The 22517-nt window shown below is 50.6% G+C and overlaps 2 protein-coding genes across 3 annotated transcripts in view; one reads left to right on the top strand and one right to left on the bottom strand.

Annotated features, from left to right (window-relative positions):
- Positions 1-22517, top strand: part of ST7L (suppression of tumorigenicity 7 like) — a 144262-nt gene that overhangs the window by 78307 nt on the left and 43438 nt on the right. The gene's annotated exons all lie outside the window — the stretch shown is intronic.
- WNT2B (Wnt family member 2B) lies at positions 2518-21441 on the bottom strand. 2 transcript variants are annotated; one of them, XM_059927907.1, is made up of 5 exons: positions 21345-21441; positions 8708-8928; positions 7384-7661; positions 6419-6683; positions 2518-3436 (listed from the first exon to the last, which is right to left on the bottom strand). In XM_059927907.1, the coding sequence occupies exons 2-5, from the start codon at positions 8832-8834 to the stop codon at positions 3207-3209; spliced, it is 900 nt and encodes a 299-aa protein (XP_059783890.1). In that variant the 5' UTR covers positions 8835-8928; positions 21345-21441; the 3' UTR covers positions 2518-3206. The 2 variants fall into 2 exon arrangements, with proteins under 2 accessions (XP_059783890.1, XP_059783880.1); XM_059927897.1 differs by lacking the exon at positions 21345-21441 and adding an exon at positions 14872-15239.

The following is a 22517-nucleotide window of genomic DNA, read 5'->3' as shown; positions in this document are numbered from 1 at the left end:
TTGATTCTTTTAAATAATCTGAAGTCCCTGATTTCATTTTTCTAGCATCACTCTAAGGAAGAGTATGGATTCATGCTATTATTCAAGGCCAGCAATAATACAAGTTGGCTTTTATCTGCAGGACTATGTTAAGGCTGGCATTCTTACTTTTACATAAGAGAAATTGGCTATAGGCTGTGAAGCTGAGGTATTTAAGTCTTGTGCCTTCTCTAAAAGATTCTAAGATCCTTAAAGGATAATGTCTTTTAACTTAATTTGTATCCAAATAGCATTTTCTGCAATGCATTATACATAAATATTAAAAGCTAAAAGAAATGAAGACCAACAGGAAGGAGTGAAACAGGTGGCAGGCTAAGAGACTGCTGATCTGAGGAACGGGCCTCTATTGAACAGAGGAGAGATGGGCAAGGGGGAGATTAGAGGCAGTGAGTGAGTAGCAGCAGAACTAAATGGGGCCCTGACTGCACCAAATAAAGTTCTCGTTTTGCTGCTTGTTCCAAATAAATTAGTTTCTGTTTGTATAGTGCAGAATGGACGCCAGTTGTGTAAAGCCAGTCGGAATGCAGAGGCAAGCTAAGGAATAAGAGGAAAAATTAATTGCTTGGCCATTATTCTGTTTTGGAGCCACATAGCCTCTGTAATAGGGCTTACATGGACCTCTTTTCTCTCACTATCCACCTCACTTTTCAGACCTCTCACTCTCTGGACAGCTTGCTGTTCTCTTAACCGTTTATAGGAAATTGCAAAACTTGGTCTTTATGAACTAGAACTTGGAGCCCAGGGAAAAGCACAGAGCAGTATGAGATGCCAGAAGAGGCCCGCTTCCTTCCACAGGGTAAGAACCAAAAAAGAATAAGATAATAGAACACAGGTAGATTTAGCTCAGGTTGATTTGCCATGGAAGGCCTAGGCTATCATTTATGTGGTAACCTGGATAACCTTGTGAGAGCTGAAGCTAACTGGGACCTGAGAGCTCTTCCCCGTGGCCCAGCATACAAGACAGCACCCTTTTGTAATTCATTCAACTCTATTCTTGAGTTCAGACTGACTATGAGCCCCTTACCCTTCCACTACCTTAGAGCTTTCCTCCTCTTAATCCTAGCTCAAGACGTCAGAAACTCTTCTTTTCCCCTCCCATTTCCCCCCTCCCTAATCCCACCATTGGCTCATCAGTTATCCAGTTGACTCCACTCTGCAAGGAAGACATTCCCCTGGCCTGACTCACTCAGTCCTATTTCTCCACAGGAATCCCCTCACCGCAGACCACAAGGGCCCTGACTAGTTCATGTTTTGTGTTAATGGATGTGAAACTGGAGCAAACCCCCTCACCAAAAGAAAAACCACCCTACACTCTCCCACATAGGTCTCAGCAGGTTACACAAATATTAGTCCTATCATCCAAATAAATCTGCCCCCACGGCCCAGAGCTATGGCACCCCCATCCTCTTGCTGCCTGTGCGGAGTAAAGCTGCTCCACAAACATGTGAGGACCCCAAGGGGTGCTGGAGAGGAACTCGGGAAAGGAAGGTGGCCTATATTCAGAACTCCTTGTGTAGGCTCCTTAATATACAGCCTGCTGTCAATACCTTATAGTCCTGAACTGAAGATTCTGAGAGAAGTCAGGATGGGCTAGACCAGTTAGAGGCTTTGGTAAGAGGGTCTATTGGCTGGAGTTTGAGGCATAATTAAAACTCAATATCTGAGATAAGTCTGTACCCTCATTTTAGAGATGAGAAGATAGAGGCTCAGAGAATTTGGGTATCTTTCTCAAAATATCAAAAACAGTAACTGGCACAGCTGAGATTTCAACCCAGTCTGTCATAACTGCAAATTTCTATACCACTCTGCTCCTTTAAAATATCAACAGGCAAGAGATAACCACTGTCTAAGTCACATAAAAATAGGACATCATGATTTTGGGGACTCTGTGTCCTGCCCTCTAGCTTACTAAGCCTGCTATCTCTGGAGACTCTACCACTACAAGCTTAGTTAGGCAGTGGGTAGTAGCATAGAAGGAACTCCCCAATTTAAGCCAGATGTGGATTGAAGGATAATAATCACCAGGACTTGGAGAGTCACTAAATAAAGATTTGTTGAATAAATGAGGAAAGGTTGCTTTCTAAGCTGTTCACCACTTTGGCCCCAAGACCCAGCTCTCCATCCTTCTGTAACCACGGGTTCCTGCTCCCAGCTTTAAAGGCTAGAATCCTCTCCTAAAAATTGCCAAAGCCAGAGATCTCTACCTGCCTAGTATACACTAATGCCTCATGTGGGCCTTTGAGATCAGGCTTGTTACCCTCTCCCACGCTCCGTGAGTCACATATCTTTTACTTGGTGTTTCCCAAACCTGGCTGCCCACCAGGATGATGCGTGGAAAGTTTAAAAAAGTAAAAATCCCAAGGCCTAGGCAGACCTACTAAATTACTCTTTCTTAGGAGTGTTCTACGGTATTCTAATGATCTGTTTGTTTGTTAGGCATGGCATGGCACTGCATGCCACTCAGTGTGTACAGTCAGCAAGTGAGCAAAAGAGGCAGTGCTGGCTGATACAGGTTGAAAAGGAGAGATTAGAAGAGAATGTATGTTTGTATAGTTATATAATTCTTTTCTCCTACAAAACACAGCAGTTTATAAACATAATAGCATGAGAATGGAACTTGTCTGCTATGGCTAACTCTTATCTAGCAATCCCAGGCTCTTGATAATGGAAGAATGTTTCAGCCTAAGAGTTTCTTTTGGGGTACCAGGCAGTTAGCTCACACTGACCCAGGGAAGAGATACGTGGTTTCATCTCTGTCCCATCTACCCTCAGCCAGGTAGGAAAAAAAGAAGTTCTCTCCAGGTACCCTTTCTCTTGCACACACAAGATGTGTCAGGAAGCCAATGCAAGGGAAAGGAAAAATGAACCTTGACCATGTGCTTTAGTGCAACTCATATCGCTCTGAAGACTCCTACCTCTTCCACTCTGCCTTCTAACCTCCAGAGTGGGGAGTCAGGGAGCCGCTCGGTTTTTTACATCCCCTGTCAACTCCTTCCCAGGGCTAAGGAACCAGCTAGGACACCAGAGTCCCTCTGGAGTACTTTCCAAGTCCTTAAATAGAAGCTGTAGCAGCCCAGGGTTGAGGGTGGAGGAAGGTGTGCATGCAAAGATCTTGTGCTTTTGAGTCAGGAGGTTTGAAGTGAGGGATGAGTGAGGTATTTGTATGTTCAGGTCTGATCCAGCCACTCTGCCTTCTTGGGGGCCTTGCAAGTATGGACATCCACAGTGTTTCTGCACTCCTTGCACCGCACAGCACAGCACCAGTGGAATTTGCACTCACACTGGGTGACACGGGTAACTCGAGTTGTGTCATACCCTCGACCGCAGCACATGATTTCACAACCGTCTGTCCCTTTAGATGTCTTGCTACAGACTCGGCCTGCAGTGCCTAGGGAACCTGGGTTGGGGAAGAGAGAGAGTGAGAACCAAGTTACCTCTTACTTCAGCCACGCTGGGTTCCCTTACCCACATCCTCATGAAGAAACCATAAAGAATCCCTTTTCCTGAAAATACACCCACTAGCCAAAATGATCATCTCCTCACTGCCCTCTGTACCAGGCTTGTTTCCTCCCACTGTCAAGGCTCCCCAAAGACCATCGACGTTTCCTGCAGTGCCCTCCCTGCCAGTACACATCTCCGTACCCCCTTCAAAAGTTAGCCTTAAAGTGTCATAATTGTTAAAGCTGGGTGAAGGTTCTCTACTTTATGTTTGAAAGTTTCTATAATAAAAAGTTAAAATAAAAAACTTAGCCTATAATTTACCTTTTCTAAGAAGCCTTGTTACAACTCTGATCCAGCTACCATTTGTTAGTATTTCGGTCCTTAGTTTATATTTCATTAAGTTGTACTATACAAGAAAGTAGTACAGCATGGCCATTAAAAATTAAATGCATGTGCCTGATGTCAAATTGTCTAGGATTAAAACCTAATTCTACACTTCTTAGTTGTGTGATCTAGCAAGTTAGTTGATCTCTCTGGGCTTTAGTTTTCTTATAATAGCACCTAACTCAGTAGATAGTTATATCTATAATCTCTGATCAACTGAGGGGGCGAACTGATAAGCATTACTGGCAGGAGGCTTCTCCCTAAGGAATTCCTAAAGAATATCCCTTGCCTTACCCCTTATGGTAGGAACCCTTGAAGGATAGGGATTGTGTTATTCCCCCTGCACAGAGAATGCTCACAACCTCATTCTGACTGATTTTTGCAAAAGAGATGCTGCCAACAGATCACAAAATCATAGAATTTTAGATGGGATGGATCCTAGAGCATATCTACTTCACCTCTTTCCCAGAGATGGGAACATAACTAGCCTGGGGGTTCAAGAAGGGTATGAATAAATTTACTGATTTCTATAGCAGTAGTCTCCACATTCCACTGAATATGGATAGAAAATGCTAGTGCTTCTATATTTGTTTTTGAGCTCATCAATTTAAAATATCTACTTTGTATGTATGTTTTATAATGTACATTTTAGTACAGTGAAACATAGATATAATTCATAAGTAAATATACATATATTGGAGGCACATGTTCAGATTTTTTTTTTAATGATAGGAGTATACAAGCCAAAATGTTAAGAGACCACTGCTCTAGAGTGTAGGCTGACTAGGTCTACTATATATGTTATCCGCCTAATTTCAAGGGCTAGGTCTTAACGTCATTCTCTTGTGCACCAGAAGCCTCTTCTACACTCTGGAGCCAAGCAGTCCAATGGTAGTAGCCACTAGCCAAATGTGGCCATTTAGATTAAGTTAATGAAAATCAAATAAATTTTAATACTTAGCTCCTCAGTCACACTAGCTGTATTTCAAGTGCTGAATAATCACATGTAACTAAGTGGCTACTGTGTTGGAGAGCACAGATGTAGAACATTTCTATCATCACAGAAAGTTCAGTGGGGCAGTACAGCCTTGGAGGGAATTCCTGGCTCCATACTCCCTTCTGGGATGACTTGTACCCTTTGAATTCCAGGCTCCCCTGTGGGTTTTATGAGACCTATTTTATGCCTCTGAGAACAACCAACACACATATGACTCATCCTCCCTCCTAACTCCAAAGATCCTTCCCCAAAGGTGCATTTTAGGATGACAGCATAGGCTTACACCCTGGATGTTGTGGAATTATTTCTAGGCATTTAGAGAGTAGCCCTCTGAATTATACCACGTGGGAAGAAAACAAATTTAGTGGCAGGAAATCACCAGGAGAATCAGAAGTGCTTTCTCAACCTTTTTTCTCCTAGCACCCTTCAAAGTACACAAACTACTTTCTGTGTGTCTTGGGTAGAGCCCCACCCTGTTTCTGTGCCCAGTTTTGCTCCAAGCTAATTGCTTCTCCAGGAATGACAGTGATAGGTGAAAACAAATAGTATGGAAGACAGCTGAGGGTTTTGGCTTCCCCTCACCGAGGTCCTGACTGCTGAGACTACAGAGAAGAGTCTGGGAGCCCATAACAATAACCAGGGGGAGAGCAGTTCTGTTGCATAGCAGGTTGTTCCTAGTCTAACCTATCTGAACCTGAAATATGAGCCAAGACGGTTAGCTTCCACTCTTTTAGGGGAACACCACGTCACCTTCCAGCATTCCCAAGAATTCCACCACAAATATATGGAACACATTCAAGAATGATTTGCTGCTTTCTGCTGATGGTTAGCCTTGGGTAGGGATCTCCTCTCTCCTTGCTTCCCCAACTCCATTTTAGAATTTTCAGTGGCAGCACACTGGATAAGCCCTTTCAAGGTCATTCGTGGTGTATTTCCTACTACCTTTCTGTCTTTAATCTCCCTTACCCAAAACCTTCACTCAGTCAGATTAATCTGCTCTCTGTTCCTAGAACAGATCATGTGCTTTCCCACCTACCACTCTACTCATGTGTAGAGAATATCCACCTGTTCTTCTCTGTAGCTATCCAGATGATCCCCACACTTTAAGAAACAGCTTAAATTCCACATTTTCAAGTAAACTTTTCTTAATTTCTCTCTTTTGCAGTTGCATTTGTCTACCTGTTATATCTCATTTCTTTAGCTAGATTGTAAAGAGCCAAAACTTAGTCTGTATCTTATGCTTCTGTATAGCCCATACATTGTTTGGTACTGAAATGGGTGATTCACTTAAACATTCACTTAGTAGTACCTACTATATCCCAGATGCTGGGAATATAAAGGATAGATGACCTCAGGCCTCAAGGATTTCGGTGTCCTCTCCTCTCTAGGCAGCTTTGGGCCTGGCAGACTGAGGCATAAATCAACAATCTTATTACAAGGTTTTCACATCTGACTGGCTCCTCCAACCTCCTTCCCTAACTCCTGAGACCATGATTAACTAGAGGTGCCTGCACTAAAAACCAGGGCTCCATGTCTCTACCTACTTTCCTTACTCACCTGCAGCCTTGTCCAAGACGCAGTAGTCTGGGGAGTTGTCGAAGTAGACAAGGTCAGTCCGGGTAGCACGGCGATAGCCTTGGCGGGCTGCCGTGAAGTTCGCGCCATCCTGGGTGGCCGTTACCTGCACAGCCCCATCATAGCGCCGCCGCAGGTAATCACCTGTGCGGCGGAAGTCTGAGAGTGCACGCCAGCAGGTGCGCAGAGTACAGGAGCCACTCACGCCATGGCACTTACACTCCAGCTTCAGAAACCGCCGCACAGCCTGGGAGGTGGGGAGGCAGGCAAGGGAAAGGCAGCCAGTCAGGGTACTTTATGGTCATCCCTAGGACTAAAAGCATGAGTGCCCTGAGGTCTGCTGGCCCTGGCCCTGTTTGGCTAGTGGAGCCATCGGTTGTCCTCTCCCCAGTCAGATTCCACCCATTCTTCCCGATCAAATTCAAGAACCTCTTTTTCCAGGAAACCTTCCTAGACCAACAGTGCTTTCCTTTTCATGATAGCCCACTTGAACTTTAAAGCCCCAGGATTCTGTTCATTATTATGGCACATCCTCTATTTTTCATGTGTTTTAGAGTTCAAGGTACCATGCCTTCTGCTTTTGTTACATGTCATTTTCCAGCACAGTACTAGGCCTATAGGAAGTGCTCAAAGACCAGTGCACTGACTAGAACAAGCTTTTATCCTCCTCAGACTTTAGGAGGTGATTCTTTTCTTTCTTAAAAAGTTATTTCCCTTCTTTTCTCCACCTTTCCCTAATTTCCACCTATGTGAAGACTCTTTATGCTCCAGGTTGAACCTAGGCATTCCTAAGGTCCCTTGCATTTACTGCTCCTGTTCCAGGGGTTGGGGCTTTTGGAAGTAATCTAGAAGCCTTCAGTGCTTCCACCTTCACATTTACTCCATCATCATACATACTGGCCACTCCCAGCCAATATGAATGTACATGCACAGACATGAGTACTGACCGTGCGACCACAGCGATTGTTATGTAAGTTCATGAGAGCCCGTGCATCCTTAAGCCTCTTCTCCTTGGCATCCACGAAGGCTTTGGCAAAACGAACACCATAGTGGATGTTGTCACTGCAGCCACCCCAGTCAAAGTCCCCACGTTGGTCATGATGTCGGCCACGGGTGTAGGGGTCACAGCTGCACACACTCAGTTCACCCTGGCTACAGGCACGAGTGATAGCATGGACCACCCCTGCTGATGAGATGGCATATACAAATGCTGCCTCCCGGCTACCTAGAGAGAGAAAGGTAGAAGTGTGTTGCAGGAAAGAGGCCCTTGTCTGTCCCCTTCTTTAGCCCACACAACCTTCAACTCTGAAACCTCTTCTCCTTTTCTTTCCCAGGGCAACCCCTGTACCTCCTTTATTCAAGGTACCCTTCCCTTCCAAGAGCATTCCCCAGTGAATCTGACCTCTTCCCCTCAGCCCTCACAACTCTCTACCCACTTCTTTGTATGTCTGACCTCTTGGGCTGACCTGTACTCCTGTTTCCTTCCAAACTCCCTGGGTCCATCCATTGAAAAGTTTCACAGTGAATCATTCCCTCCCACTGAGTGCCAACCCTGGCTTAGCAAAGCCAGCCTTAGTCCACATTCCAGGCCTTTTCAGGCCCACTCTGCTGGACAGTTCCCCTACAATGGAGACCCCAGCCCAGGGGTCATCCTATTTGAAGAGATATGCTACTTTCCCCAGCCTGCTTTCTTCCTTCCCTGCTCTTGGGGATTGATGAATCATCACTCTTGTCCCTCTGACACCTCCACATTCTCATCTCATTCCCTTTCTGCTAGCTTACTGTTTAGCTCTGCTTAGCTCTTTTGCTGAGCCAGGTCCAAGCCGCTGACTCTCCAAATATTTACATATCACCTTTCTGTTTTCCCCTTGCTCCCATTATTACAGTGTTGGGAGTGTTGGGGTGAGGGTAGTGATGGTGTCGGTAAGAACAGAGCAGCCATTTCCAGTCCTCAGCCTTACAGTGCATGGATGTCCGCAGGCTGGGGGTTGGGGAGGGGAAGGAAAAGGGAGGAAGAAGGATGGAGGTACCAGGGAATGCTGTTCCTTTGACGCATCATCCCAGAACACTGGGATTTAAAGGGGCCACTGCCTACATATCTAAGGTACTGAGGGTCTGTTTCCAACTGTATCCTGGGCTCTGCCCACAGTTCTTACTCTGATTATGAAGTAGTGTGCAGGAGGGGAGAGAGGGGCTCGTGCCTATCCTACCCACTCACCACCCCAAGCATAGAAAGAGAAGGAGCTGGGGCAGGGTGGAAGAGGCCCCTACTTCTGAGCATGACACGGCCAAAGACAGTGTGGTCCCGGTCCAGGGTGGTGCAGTTCCAGCGATGGTGGCGGAACTGGTGCTGACACTCTCGGATCCATTCTCGGGCACCCTCGCCCACCGAGCGCATGATGTCTGGGTAACGCTGGCACAGCTGACGCTGCCGGCTCACCAGACCAGGGATATTGTCACAGATCACTCGGGCCCCCAGCGCCCCGATGTACCTGCAAGGTGGAGATGGCCCTGTCAGAGCATCCTGGCTTTATTCTGCATTAGGAGGGGAATAAGGAGGGGAAAGGTTTGGCATTCAAACCTTGAGAGGTTCCTTCCCCTTCCTCCAACCAAGGCCGATATTCCCCAAGGCCGATGGGGAGAACCGATCCTCACAAGCTCTGGAGAAATAATTAAGCAGTTGCAGAGAGAGTAATTGAGTGGTCTCCCACCATTACCAGTTCCCCAGCCAAAGGCAAAAATGACACACACTCCCAGAACACAGGCTAGGCATGTGTCACATACACAGAAGCTGTGGGCATGTCACACAAACCCCATTGCCTGTTTATTTAATAAACATTAAGAGCCTCATGGAAAAATAAACTTAATAAAACTAGAGTCTGATACAACATTGTTACACCCACGTGTCAGAGGCACGTCCTGCGTTGCTGGTCCATAAAGACATGGTATGGGAGAAGGACGGAGACAGGGAGGAGTCAGTGGGAAGAGATACAGTGGGCAATTTTGAGTGACGTTTACAGCTCTAGTCAGACCCGTGTAGCTAAGAGTCCTCATTCCCAATCCCGAGGTCTGGGGAGGAAGACCCCCCCCCCCCACCCCAACTCTCCTCCCCACACCCTTTGTTTCAAGGTCCCATGACCTTTCTTAACTAATGAGTCTTTCAAAAATCATCCTTCCCAACTTACAGGGCATAATGTCCTGGATGAATCTGCGTGGGCCGAGGGCTGTTTGCAGTGGGAAACCAGAGACCAATATTAAGCAACAGGGTGACACTCCCCATATTCCAGTCCCCAATCTGCCCAATGTGAACAATTATAAGAAGATCAATTGGGTGAGCTAATAAAAGATAGGTGAGTTGCTAGAGTCATTCTCAATTCTCTCAAGGAAGTAGTTTTTCTTCATTCAAACACTTTTTAGCCCTGGACTCCACCACAAGCCTCAGGAAGAACATTTCAGAGAGAGGACAGGAGTTCATCATCACCTTTTCTCCCCACAAGGCCACCAAATGAGATCTGACCCATACACCCACTTCTCACTCCCTTTCCATCTCTCCAGCACCCAGCACATACATGCCTTGATTTGCTGGGAATTCTCTATTCTCCTGTCCTAACACATCAAAGGGACGCCTTCTCTCCCCTTTTCTGAACAGGTGGGGACCATGGAGGGCAGTTGCTGCTACAGACAGAAAAGATTTGGTTTGGGCTGTGAATGAGCCTGTGGTTTGGGAAGGGCCCCAAAGTGGGCCTAGAAGTGGGTGAGGAGAAGGGAGGGCAGCCAGTGGGGAGACGGGAAAAGCTGGACTGCCCTGGGCTCTATGTTCTCTACAACACTCCCCCCGCCGCCCCCTGCATTCGCAAACCCGGCCCTCACCCACAGACTGGATCACCACTGGTGATACCAACTCAAACACAAGGAGGGCTGATGTTTGCCTCTTCTGGAATTCAGCAGGGCTGATGGGGCCCATCTGTCCCGGGGAGGGGTGAGAGGGCTGGTCCACCACTAACAAATCCCATGGAATCAGCGTCCCCAGCACTGTCCATCAGGGCAACAGCTTCCAGGAACAAACAAAATAAACACCCTGGGCTGGGCCAGGCCGGAAAGGGCTGCCTGACGCACAGCCGGGAGTTACACCCACTGCTGCGGTGCTTTGTTTGGAGAATCAAGACCGTTGGAGTTGGAGCCCGTCCCTGTCTCACCACCATTCTGCTTCCTCAGTTCACCCCGGAGTACTGCTCTACGCAATGGGTGTTTGTTGTTGTTGTTGTTTTTTTTACTGGGGCTTGGGAAGACGGGGGTTGGATGGGAATGGGAGACCAGTAATCCAGCCCTCATGAGACAGTGTGGAGTGGGGCAGGCCAAACCCTGGTAAAAAGTCCTTCCTGTGGTCTGACTTAACTCCATTCTGCTGCAGCCCACATCGGTCCTTCTTGTTACATCCTCACTGAGCGTGGGAACATCTGTTCAGTAAGACGGGAAGATAATTTTCTTTACTACCACCCTTATCCCACTAAGTAGCTGCTTCAAGATTCTGCAGAGCAGGGCACTTGCCTCCTGACCAGTGGTCAGCACCTTGCAGTCAGTGTGGGGGCCTCCAGCAAGGCAGCCAGAGGCCCAGCCCATCCCCCTCTCAATTCAGCACGTGCCTACAAAATGCCTACCATGTGCCAAGCACTGAGCTCATCTGTTAGGGGCACAAAGATATTTAAGGCATCTCCCAGCTGATGGGCTGGTAGAAGGGTGAGATGCCCCTGACTCTGTAGCTCTGTTTCCCTTCCAGAGGTTTTTACTTCCTTCCCAGCTTCCTGCTCCAGAATGCTCTCTTTACCTGCTTTTGACCAATTCATACCCCTTCCTTTGACAAAGTGACTCATGCCCTGTTCTAGCTCCTTGCTACTCAGAGTGTGGTCCCCAGAATAGCAGTATCAGCATCTCCTGGGAATCTGTTAGAAATGCAGAGCCTCAGGCCCCATTCCAGCCCTACTGAACTGGCATTATACCAGCCTCCTCAGGTGATTAGAACACGCTGCTCTATGAAGGCAGGGAGTTTTGTCTGTTTTGTTCACTTCAGTATCCCCAGTACCTAGAACAATGTCTGGCACAAAGCAGGTACTTAATAACTATTTGGTGAGAAAAACAAAACCTGACCGCTCTGATTTATCCCCAACTCCCCTCTCCTCCTAGCTAGCCATAAGCTTCATTTCAATTATAGCTTTATTCCTTGTGGACATTGCAGATGTTTTAGGTTTGTGTCTTTTTAATGAGGCTAGGGGTCCTCTTTTTTATTTACCCCCTTTCTTTTACAGTCCTTAGTGCATGTACATGGTTTAGCTCAGCCCATATAGGACTTTGAACACAAGGATAAAACTATTATTCTCCCTAAATATCTTAATACAATATCATTTATATGATACTTTACAGTTCACAAAACATTTTTCTTCACAAAAATCCTATGAGAGAGAGAGAGAGAGAGAGATCTCCATTTTACAGGTGAAGAAACTGAGGTCACTAAGATTAACAATACCCAGCTCTGTCCATCAGGGCTAGTCAGAGGAGAACTGGGGTGAACCAAGGACATCTGACGCCAAAGTCCAAGCTCATTTTCAATTCCAAGCGTAAGAGAGGCACACAATGCTTATTAACCAGGAGTAGACCAATCTGGCTCCAAAATTGGTGTGAACTTGAATTTCGTACTATGCCCTTCCTATCCTTTACTTTCTTCATGTGTGAAATGGGGATAATAATATTATCTGCCTCACTGGATTATTTTGGGGATTGAAAAAGATGATGCTTATAGGTGCTTAGCCATAGTGTCTGGAGCTTAGGAAGGGCTCATTAAATGGCAGCTGTGGTTGATAACAATAATGTTAATGTCGGGGAATTCCCCGGCGGTCCAGGTCGCTCCAGGTCTGGGAACTAAGATCCCATAAGCTCCGGGCATGGCCAAAAAACAAAAAAACCAGTGATGTTAATGTCATGATATCACTTTGTTCCTCCTTCTGTAAATCCACAGTCCTGAACACAGTCCTGCTCTTGTGATTCCCTACATCCCAGCCCCTGCAGAATACAAAATAGTACAGGGAGGCACATGCCAGGAGACCCCTATTTCTTGTTCTGTTTTTCATAGATTAAGAAGAGACCGTTTCCTCCTTCAGTTAAAGGTCGGGAGAGGAAGGGAGTGGTTGGAGAGTAAGGGGAAGCGCTGCGAGGAAGATCAGACTGTTAGCTGGTGATAGTGATGACATTCTGCTCCTGAGTGGAACATGGACACAAACAGAGTCAACAGGCATCTCTTCAGGGGGTTGTACAGAATATCAATCTTGCTGGGGTTTTTTCCTAAGAGAAAGAGAGATAATCACCTTGGGGCCTGACCTGCTTTTGGAAAGCACCTTTCTACTTCATCCCAGAAGTGACTGACCACTGAGGCAGGCATCTGGGGCCTGCAGCTATGACCCCTGTGAGGCAAGGAGACTGAAATGACCTGTGCACTCACTGCCCATCCTGGCCCTGTTGCTGCCTTCCTCCATTTCACAGGGACTGCTGAATCCCTCTGTATCACCCGCCCGCCTCCCTCCCTAGCTAGCTCTTCCACCCAGGAGTTTTTCCAAAATCTTTAATATGAACCACATGGGGGAGAGTAGTAGAGGGAGAAAGGAAAAGGGAGAAGGAGTAGCCAAGGGGACAAAATGGGGACTAGGAAGAACCCCAATTGGGTTTTTAGGAACCACTACCAGGATGCTGAAATTACCAGAGTGACACTTCCTCACCTAAACACCATGTGGACCAAGACTGCCTCCCAAATTGGTAAGAAGCAATCAAGAGTCACTAAAAGCAAATTGTCATCTGGAATGGATAAAGATGCACAGTGGTCACTTCATCCTTTCTCTACAGGGCCTCTGAAGACACAAGTCCCCAGCCAGACTGAGACCATGAAGGTAAAGGGTGGCTTTAATCTCACTCTGAAGTTTGAAAGGCTTTTCTCCTCGTCCCCATCTTCCTTTTCCCTTTCTAAAGGAATGTTTCAAGCCAGATGTAAGATATGGGCCTCCCTGCTCCCCCATCCAGAACCCCCCTCCTTGCCTTCCCCAACACTGCAGAGAGAAAAAAGATCCAAAGGAGAGATTTTCCTGAAACAGGAAAAACGGGGGGTGTGTGGGGAGGGTGATGGGGATGGAGAAAGTTGCATCTTGAAATGATAGGAATCTGCAGCCCAAGCTCGCTGGCCCCTCAGCCAGCTACCCCTCACCCTTCCAGCCAAGATTCCAAATCCGGAGGAGAGAAGCCACAGGGTGCAAGGGGAAAAGAGACCACACTTTGTGGAGGAGGGGAGGATTGGGGGGAGGGGCAAAGTAAGGAAAGGAACGGGGGCACTGCATGGGTAGAGAGGGGCAATAGCCCAGTCCAAGCGGCCAGTTTAATTGGGGGGTGAAGAGGAAAGACAAGGGGACTGAGTCATTTCTCAGTCCCACTCTCCCCCTACTCAGCCCCCAGAAGGTGGGGGAGGAGAGAGAGCAGCTCTTTTCTTCTGGGAGAAAACGATGAGTGCCATCCAGAGCTTTCGTGGGGAAGGGAATCAGAAAAGAATAGATATCCAGTGGATTTTTAATTCCTTTTGCCTCATCTGCCGTCTTGTGAAGTGTCCGGACTCTTACGGCCTGCAGGAAATCTGAGGAGAGGATCTCTTAATGCTTTGGGACTCTAGAAGCCGCTAGTTCTTGGAGGGGAAAAATATGGGAGATGGGACCATCTGGGGAAGGAAAAGAAGGAAGAAGGGAGGGAGATATCAAGGTTCGAAGTGAGATCCTCAAAACAGAGACTGAATGTCTAAAGTATGCAAACCCAAGTGTTTTGTTTGTTTTAGTTGTGGGAGTTAATGGGGGTAGTTTTTGCCTCAATTCCATTTCTAAACCTTGCGCTGGGTGCTCCTGCCTCACCAAAGCCTTACTGCATTATGGGGTGAGGGTAGACTAACGAGAGGCTCGTCCGCCCTTGCCAGCTGCCCCTTTCTCCACTCCCTCGGGTGGGGGGCCAACCTTAGGGGATCAGGAGGCCCTCTTGGACGGCCACCGCGGCCCCATATGGGCGATTGGATCCTTGAATCCATCCTGAGAGAAACTCGTAAGGTAGCTTTTGCCCTAAGAGGATTGAGCTGAAATAGAGGGGGTCTGGGAAGCCTCGATTACCGGGCGTCCTTTTTCCAAATACCCAGCGCCCTCATCACCGGACGGGGAAGGAGCGGCGCCCCCTTATCCACTCCCCGCCCCCCCTGCGCCCCTCCGCGACTTCAGTGACAGCCCTGCACGGATCGCCTCAGACTCCGTCAAAGCGACAACCTGGTCTCCTGAGCAGCGGGTGCTGGGAGCTGTATATTCCCTTTGGGCGCGTCCGGCCTCTCTAACCCAGCACCTCACCCTCCCAACTCTGAGAGCCACACTCACCACCAGGACGTGTCTACACGGGCCGGCAGCGTCAGCAGCAGCAGCAGCAGCAGAAGGCAAGCAAGACTTAGGCGGGCCGAAGCCCGAGAGCCGTCGGGGCCCGTGGGTCTAGGCGCGGGCGCGGAGACAGGGGCGCGGACGCGCCGAAAGGGGAGCTGCGCGGCTTCCTCCGCACCACCCGGCCTCAGCATAGCTCCCCGAAGCCTCCCGCCACGCGGCCCGGAGGGGCGTGGACGGGGCACCGGCTGAGGGTACTCAGGCTGCTCCCACTTCACCCCCCTGGGGGGCCATAAGTCTCGCCGGCGGCTGGGGACCTAAGGGCACCTAGAGTCCAGAAGCCGGGGCGCCAGGTCCCGGAGAGGGGCGCAGGGAGCGGTATCCGGAAGCCTACGACGCCGCGCCGAGCTCGGGACCTGGGGCACGCTGCCTGGGCTGAGATGCAGCGGCAGGGGGTCGGCGGCGCGGAGTGGGGCTGCGGACAGAGTGTGCCGACAGCTCCTCCGGCCGCGGGCTCTCATTGGACGGCGCGGGGCGGGGCCGAGGCCGGGGACACGCGCGGCCCTCAGGACGGCTCCGCCCGCGCCAGCCCTGGGCGCCCCGCAGCGCCCTAGGTGTGGCGGCCGCCTCCGCCCCTCGGCGCCCCTAGCACTGCGCCGCGCCCCCACCTGCTCGGGCGGGACGCGACGGGGCGCAGCGGCGCCCTTCGCCGCCCGGAGCGCCCAGTCCCTGCCCACGCCGCGCCACCGGGTCCTAGCGCCCTTCATTCGGCAACCCCAACCTCCGTGGGTGATGGCCTGGAGGGCCGAGTGAGGGGGGCTGCAGACACTTTCCCCTGTCATCTAACCTACAGTGACACTGAAGTGAGCCACAGAGGACTCAGTCATTTCCTCGGGTTCTCTCTCCGTTCTTGCGCTTCTGTGAAATGGGTAGAATCTCTGCCACGGGGAGTTGCGGGAGAATCTTAACTCCCTTTCCAACGCTGCCAACGGGGGGCGCCACGGGCAGCAGACTTCAGGTAGGGGCTTCTCTCATCTACGGCTCGCTGCCCCTGGTTCCTCCGACCCGCTGCCCACCGCATTCCCACCCCCCACCCCCAGGCCCCCGCACACAATGTTTAGACATAGCTCTCGCCCGCCTGCCCGGACCCGACGCTTCCCTCCGGCCTGTGGACCGGGAATCGATGGCCAAAGCGGAGCGGCACACCTGAGGACCCGACGCGGACTCCCCGCCCTTGGCCGCCCGGGCTCGGTAGAGCCTACTCTCTCCCAGCTTTCCCGATGCTTCGGTCCCCCACCCCTTCGGGCGGGGCTGCGAGTACGAAAGAATCAGAAACAGCTGGGCAGCTTTCCCGAACCAGAGGCCAGGGTGGGGGTCCTGCTGAGAGAGTGGAAGCCCCGGAGCCATTTCTCTCCTTCGCCTTTCCACCCTTCCTCTTTCCCACTGCTCCCTTCCCTCCCTCCGCCAGCACCCCAACCGCCTGGAGGCGTGGTAAATTGGGAAGGGGTGGGGAGGTTCTGGTTGTAGAAATTGACTCCCCTCTTCCGTCCGCACTTCCCAGGCCGGCAGGTAGAGCTTCTGGAGGCAGGGTGGCCCTTACTGAGACCTAAAAATTCTTTTTAAAAAACCCTGGATCTTCCAACTTCCAGAGTCCGCCTGGCGTCCGGCCCCAACCGCTTCTCCAGACTCAGTTTCTCTTGCCTAGCCTCTCATTCCCAGGTGTCTTTCGTGCCTCTCCCCATGATTTATCTATACTATAAAGCCCTGGTGTAAACAACGCCCTGGAAACTGCCCAGCCCCTTCAACCCCAGACATTGTCAGTTCTTGGGGGTGGGGGTCGCTGTTAGAGACTCCGGAGTGTGAGCGACAGGGCGCAGCTCGCTGCAGACGTCCCCGAGGCAGATGTGAGGGAGAAGGGCTGAGAGAGGCCTTTATCCCCTCTCCACATCTCCCACCCCTTTATCTCACTTTCTGTAGCAGGGGGCGAAGTGAATTCATTCATTCAACAAATATTTATTCCCTACCATGTTCCAGACTGTGCTAGGCACATTAGTGAACAGAGCAAAACGAACAATTTCTGCCTGTGTGGAGTTTAACTTATATTGGGAGGAGATAGACAATAAACAGTAAACATCATAAGTAAAACATATAGCATCTTAGAAAGTGATAAGTACAGTGGGAAACAATGGAGTTGTAACTGGAATGATCAGGGTAGGCCCCATTAAGGACATTCAGGCGAAGACTTGAAGGAAGTGAGAGAACAAGCCAGGTAGATTCTTGGTGAAGAGGATGCCAAGCCAGAGGGAACAGCCAGCACAGAGGCCCTCAGTTGGGAGTGGGCTGGTGTGCAGAGGGAGCTAGGGAGGAGGAGAGGAGTCCAGACAGGTGACAGCGGTAGTCTAGGTCATGCAGGAGAGAAGGTGCCCACCCTTGGGTGGGAGGTAGAAAATGGGGGCTGGCTTGGAGTTGGATGGGAGTGAGTGAGGGGCGAATACAGAGACCAGGCAGGGTCCACATGCTGGCCATATCCTCCCTGCCAACCTTCCCCTTCCCCTCCCCTTCTCTCTCTCAGTCTGGGAGGCTCCAGTTGGCCCTTCCGTTTGCTTAAAAGAAGCAGACTCTATACTGAGCTTCCCTGAGAGGGTCAGGTGAAAGAGGAATGGGCCCAGGCTCATTCCTGGCCAAGCCCCTTTCCTGGGACCATTCTGTCACCTCCTCCCAGCCCAGCCCCACCCTGATGCTGGGCAGCAGTCTATAAGCTCTGCAAGCTCTGGCAGCCTCTCTCAGACTCCCCTGTGTGCGCAGGCCTGGGTGTGACTCTGGCCCTGTGTTTATTCCTACATCTGGGCCTGAGGTTGCAGGGTGGGGAGCTAGAGATGATCACATCAGCCCTAACCTTGGGTGGACTCGCCCACATGGGCCCCAAACTCACTTATGAGGCCCCTTGTTTGGCTTCAGCTGTCTTCATAGTCAAGTGGGACGGTGTCTTGGCATAACATAGATGCTCAACTATTAAAGCATGTTGCTGAGCTAAGGGGGCCCCCAGAAACATCAGCAGATCCAGGAGGGAGGGAAGTGGGTGAGGGAACAAGACTTTTCCCCAATGCTTACAGGCTACCTCTGTCCTAGAGTGGACAACCCAGTATGGCGCTTTGCTCCTTCTTCTTCCCCTCCCCTCTGAGCCCCCAGCTGCACAGGAGGAAGCCCAGGCTGCAGGAGCCAGCTGACTGCAAGAGCTGCACTCAACCACTTAACTAGAGAACAAATACGGAGCCAGAGAAGAGGTTTTCTGGGATCTGCCACTTTGGACTTCAAATCTCAAAATAAACTTCCAGTCTCAGGGTCCTAGACTCTACTGGAGAGCTCGGCTCCTCACGCAAGGGCCTGTTGTGGGGCTTCCAGGCAGAGGGTCAAGGCCAGAGGCTCAGGCTTAGTGCCTGACCTGCTTCTCCCTCCCATCCCCCACCCCTACTCCACCCGAAATGGGAGCTGGGGGAGGAGTCACTGACTTGGGAGTCAAGTTCTGGTCTGAAGGGCCCTGCCTGGAGTCAGGTCACTTACCCCGGTCCTGCTGTGCGCCCAGCGCTGGCCAGGGCATCCTAAATGACACAGAAGGAGTGAAAGAGTCTTACCCCCAAGGCATTTTCATGCAAATACAATAAAGCCATCTGAGGGCTGGGATGATAGGCTTTGCTGTTTGCTGCACAACTCCCCTTCACCCAGGCCTCTAGACTCCCTGGGGCCGCCAGCAGGACAACTTCCACCCAGCCGTCAGAGGCACACCTTCCTCCTCCCTCAAGGTGCACCACAGCCTCCTGCCCTCTCAAAAGTGGGTGCCCCAAAGAAAAGGGTCTCCCTCACCCCTGTACCTCACCTCATGCTCTGCTCCCTCATGGGGCCACTCAGAGCTAAGATTCATCTTTTTTCACTCTATTCTCAGCTGTGTGTGGCTGAATGATTTTGAATTTTTACTGGCCCTTGGATGGGAGTGGAGATGAGCTAAGGGGAGCTTGGGTGTGAGTAAACAGCTCTTACTCCACCCGGGTCTACCCCCCCTTATAGGCCCCCCTTCCCTAGGCCCCTTTGGCGATGACCTTCTCTCTTTCCCGGTGGGTGGGAGGTGGTGTGGATGGTAACGAGCAGAGAGAAAGGCCGAGAAGGGGCTGGGGGGAGGTTTGGATAGCAGTCAAGGAATTCCTGAGCCTGCTGCTTGCACAAGGGGCCCTGAGACGCCTTTCCTGAGATTTCTTTGCAAACCTAGAAAAGTCTCATTTGAAATGGGGCCAGGTTCACCCAGGCCCCTAGTGCCCCCCCGCTCCTGTTTCTTCCTCTCCAGCCACCCCAGGCAGGTGTCTGGGGAAGAGTAGGGAGATTGGGAAGAACCCAGGGGCTTTTAAGTCGTGTGGGGTGGGGATCTATGCTTTGTACACAGCCTGACCCGGCCTCTCCTTGGTATTTATGAGCTCCCAGGCGAGGCATGGAACGTGTCTCAAAGAGGCCAGGCCAAGAGGGCTTTGGAGGAAGGAGCACCCAGCCCCAAACCAGGGAAGGGGGCTTGGTGGGGCGGGGCTAGAGACAGAGACCCTCTTCTTCCCAGCCAGTGGCCAAACAGGGGAGTAGACTTTTCCCCTATGGGGCCTGGAGAAAGGAAAAGAGAGAGCTAAGGGAGAAGGGGGAAGAGGAGGCCTGGGGAGGCGGGACCGTAGAGGCGGGGCCTGGGGGTCTGGAGCCTTTTAGCACTTTGGCTGTAATCAGACTGGAGCCAGGCGGTGGGCGGGCTGACAGCCATCCTGGGCGGGTGGCCCAGGTTCTGTGTGAGGCCAGTGGGTGTGCTGCTGGGATCCTGGGTGGTCACTGACCAGCCTAACCCCAGGGGAGGGCGGTCCCACGTTGCCCCCAGCCCCCCCAACAATCTGCCTATGTCAGATAGGCTACACACTGAACTCTCTTTCTCTCCCCACCACCTGTTTTGGGCCCCAGAACAATCTGGAAGTGAGATTTGCTTCCAGTGGAACAATCTGCAGAGCCCACTATCTGCCTCCCTCCCACTCTGCCTTCCTTGGTTCACTCTGCCTCTCTCTCTTCCGTGTCTCCATCTCTCTGGGTCTGTCTCTGGCTCATATTTCTGTCATTCTGTGTCTATTCCTCTTGGTGTTTGTCTTTCTGTCTTCATTTGCCTCTCTGTGTGTCTGTATCTGACAGCCTTTCCTCCTCTGTTGGAACCTCTGTCTCTCTTTCAATCTCTGTCACTCCTTGTCTCTTGGTGTGTATCTCTGTCTCTCCATCTTTCTATGAATCTGTATGACTGTCTCTCATTCTTCTTTCACTCTCCTCATCTCTCTTTCCGTGTCTTTTCTGACTGTGTGTGTGTGTGTGTGTGTGTGTGTGTGTGTGTGTGTTCCTCTCTATATTTTTCTCGGTGTGTATCTTTGTTTCTCTTTGTGTCTGTTTCTCTCTTTCTCTTGCCCTCTGTCTCACACCTTCTGCAGTCCCTCCAACACAGTACAAAGTGCATTGGACTGAAAGAACTCAGAGTTTTTTCTCCCCAGCTCAACCACACATGATTTGCATGACCCTATAAGTCACTTTCCCACTCCTGGCCTCAATTTCCTTGCTGGTGAAACAAGTAAGGTGGATATCTACTTCCCTCGGTCAGGGCCTCTTTCTGTCTTTATCTCTTTTTTCTTGTAGCATAGTCCATCCTGTCTTCTGAGGGTTCTGCTTCTCTGCTCTCTAAATTCCACCCTGAAGTTAGGACTCCAGCCTCCTTCAGACCTCAATGGGAAGGAGTCTTGGATACTGTCAGCCAGCAGGCCCCAAAAGGAGGACCCCCTCACTCCTTTACCCTCTTAAACATCAGGGTAGACAAGGTCCCTTTCTGGGGCCATGTCTGGGATACAAACCAGATTAGCTCATCTCTCTAATCCTCTTTGTGCTGGGGCCTCTGCCAGGCAGGGACACCCACAGAGCAAGCAGAGCAAGAGGGTGTGTGTGTGTGTGTGTGTGCGCGCGTGCAGATTCTTGGAGAAGGCAGGACCAAGGTTCTCCTCCCTCTGTTACCCCCTCCTGCCCCAAAAGCCCAAATCAAGCCCTCACTGTATAAGAAACCTCATCACGCTTGAACCAAATCAGGGTTTTCATAATCCCAGTCTGTTCCTCCCCCTTCCCCCACCCCCCGTCCGCTTTTCTACAGCTTCTCTAGGGCTGGAGAAATCATTCCAGCCATCCCCCTGTTCCCGAACAGCCCAGAAGCAACCCCTTCTCCATGCATATTTTCTTCTCCAGTCATTTTCAGAGAAGGGTCTTTCCATCCCTTCCGGAAAAGCCTTAGTGTCAGGCAGGGAGCAGGGATATGGGGGAGGAGGGGAGAGCAAGCAGGCAGTCCCTGAATTTCACACTTCAAGTTAGAGGCCTTCAAGTTGGAGAGGTCTTTCTTGGCTGATAAGATCAAAGCATTCCCTCTGCCAGATCATTACCTTATTTTCGAGGCAATTGTAGAACTTATTGTATCAATTAGTCTGGTCTCCAGCTGCAGCCGTTTATCTCTGTCTATCGTTGTGCGCTTGCAGAAGAAAGGCCCAGCTCAGCCAGCCCGGCCAGCGAGGGGAGGGTGGGGAGCTGTCCGGCTGCTTTCGGCGGGGATTGGGCAGGTAGAGGGCATAGGGGGTGCGCTTTTGAAGTTTGGAGATCCCGCCACCTCCTCCTTGCGCACCCCGCCACTGCCGCAGGAGCGCTCTTTTCCACTGGCGCCACACCTACACGCCCGTTGTGCCCCAGGAGGGCGAGCCTACAGAGCCTGGCGTGGGGAGGAGACCCATCAGGCCAGGCCAAGGCGCGGACTCCGCGTAGGAAAACTCTGAGCCTGAGCCAAGATGCCTGCCCCTTCCTGACTCTCTGGTGGGTGACTCACTCTGTGGGACGTGCGCCCCGCAGTGGCGTTTCCTAGAAAGGCATGGCAGCGTGAGCTTCGAAAACCTTAGGAGGGAGTGGGTGGCACTGAGAAGTGGATGTCCCCATGGGTGCGGGGAGTGTGGCCTGCTTTGCTTCTGCCCTGTCTGCAGCCTCTTCCTGCAGAAGAACCACGCCCACACCTGGTGTTGGGGTCAGGTGGGGGTCCGGTAGAGCAGAGTTTCTGAAACTTCCGGGGTCTCAGTATCCCTTTACACTCTTAAAACTTATCAAGGACCCCAAAGAGCTTTTATTTATATGGGTTATATCTATCCATGCTGAAAATGAAAACGAACGCAAGAGCCAAAGTGAAAGTGCTCCCAGTGGCCAAAGCTGGACAATTTGAGCAACAAAATAGTTTTGGATTATAACCCAAAGTATAGTGTAAATGTGCTTGAGTCCATAATGATATAAATAAATGATTGAGTAAATAAATATATAGGGAGAAGAAACAGATCTCCCATACAGAACAATTCCAAATAATTTACTTCGCCCTTGAGGAGGTGGAGTATAACTCCCCATTCCTTAGGTGAGGGCTGCAGGTTGTGACTTCCGGAGTACAAAACTGTGTGAAGAGAAAAGAGTGTGAGGGGGAGAGGGGAGTAACTTTACAGTGGAGAAACCTGACAGACCTCAGTCAGGGGATCAAGGTGAGCACCAACAGTGATAAGTCGTGTTGTTAGTGTGTACACTTGATACGA

This window comes from Balaenoptera ricei, chromosome 1 (genome assembly GCF_028023285.1).
Source record: "Balaenoptera ricei isolate mBalRic1 chromosome 1, mBalRic1.hap2, whole genome shotgun sequence".
Lineage (NCBI taxonomy): Eukaryota > Metazoa > Chordata > Mammalia > Artiodactyla > Balaenopteridae > Balaenoptera > Balaenoptera ricei.
The sequence above is the reverse complement of the archived record's forward strand: the minus strand, read 5'-3'. Positions and strand labels throughout refer to the sequence as shown.

Coding starts and splice junctions, on each gene's coding strand:
- WNT2B (XM_059927897.1), bottom strand. CDS start 15,062: ATGCTGAGGCCGGGTGGTGCGGAGGAAGCCGCGCAGCTCCCCTTTCGG. Junction 8,929..14,871: donor CGTGTAGACACGTCCTGGTG/GTGAGTGTGGCT, acceptor TCCACCTTGCAG/GTACATCGGGGCGCTGGGGG. Junction 7,662..8,707: donor TGGCCGTGTCATGCTCAGAA/GTAGGGGCCTCT, acceptor TTCTCTCTCTAG/GTAGCCGGGAGGCAGCATTT.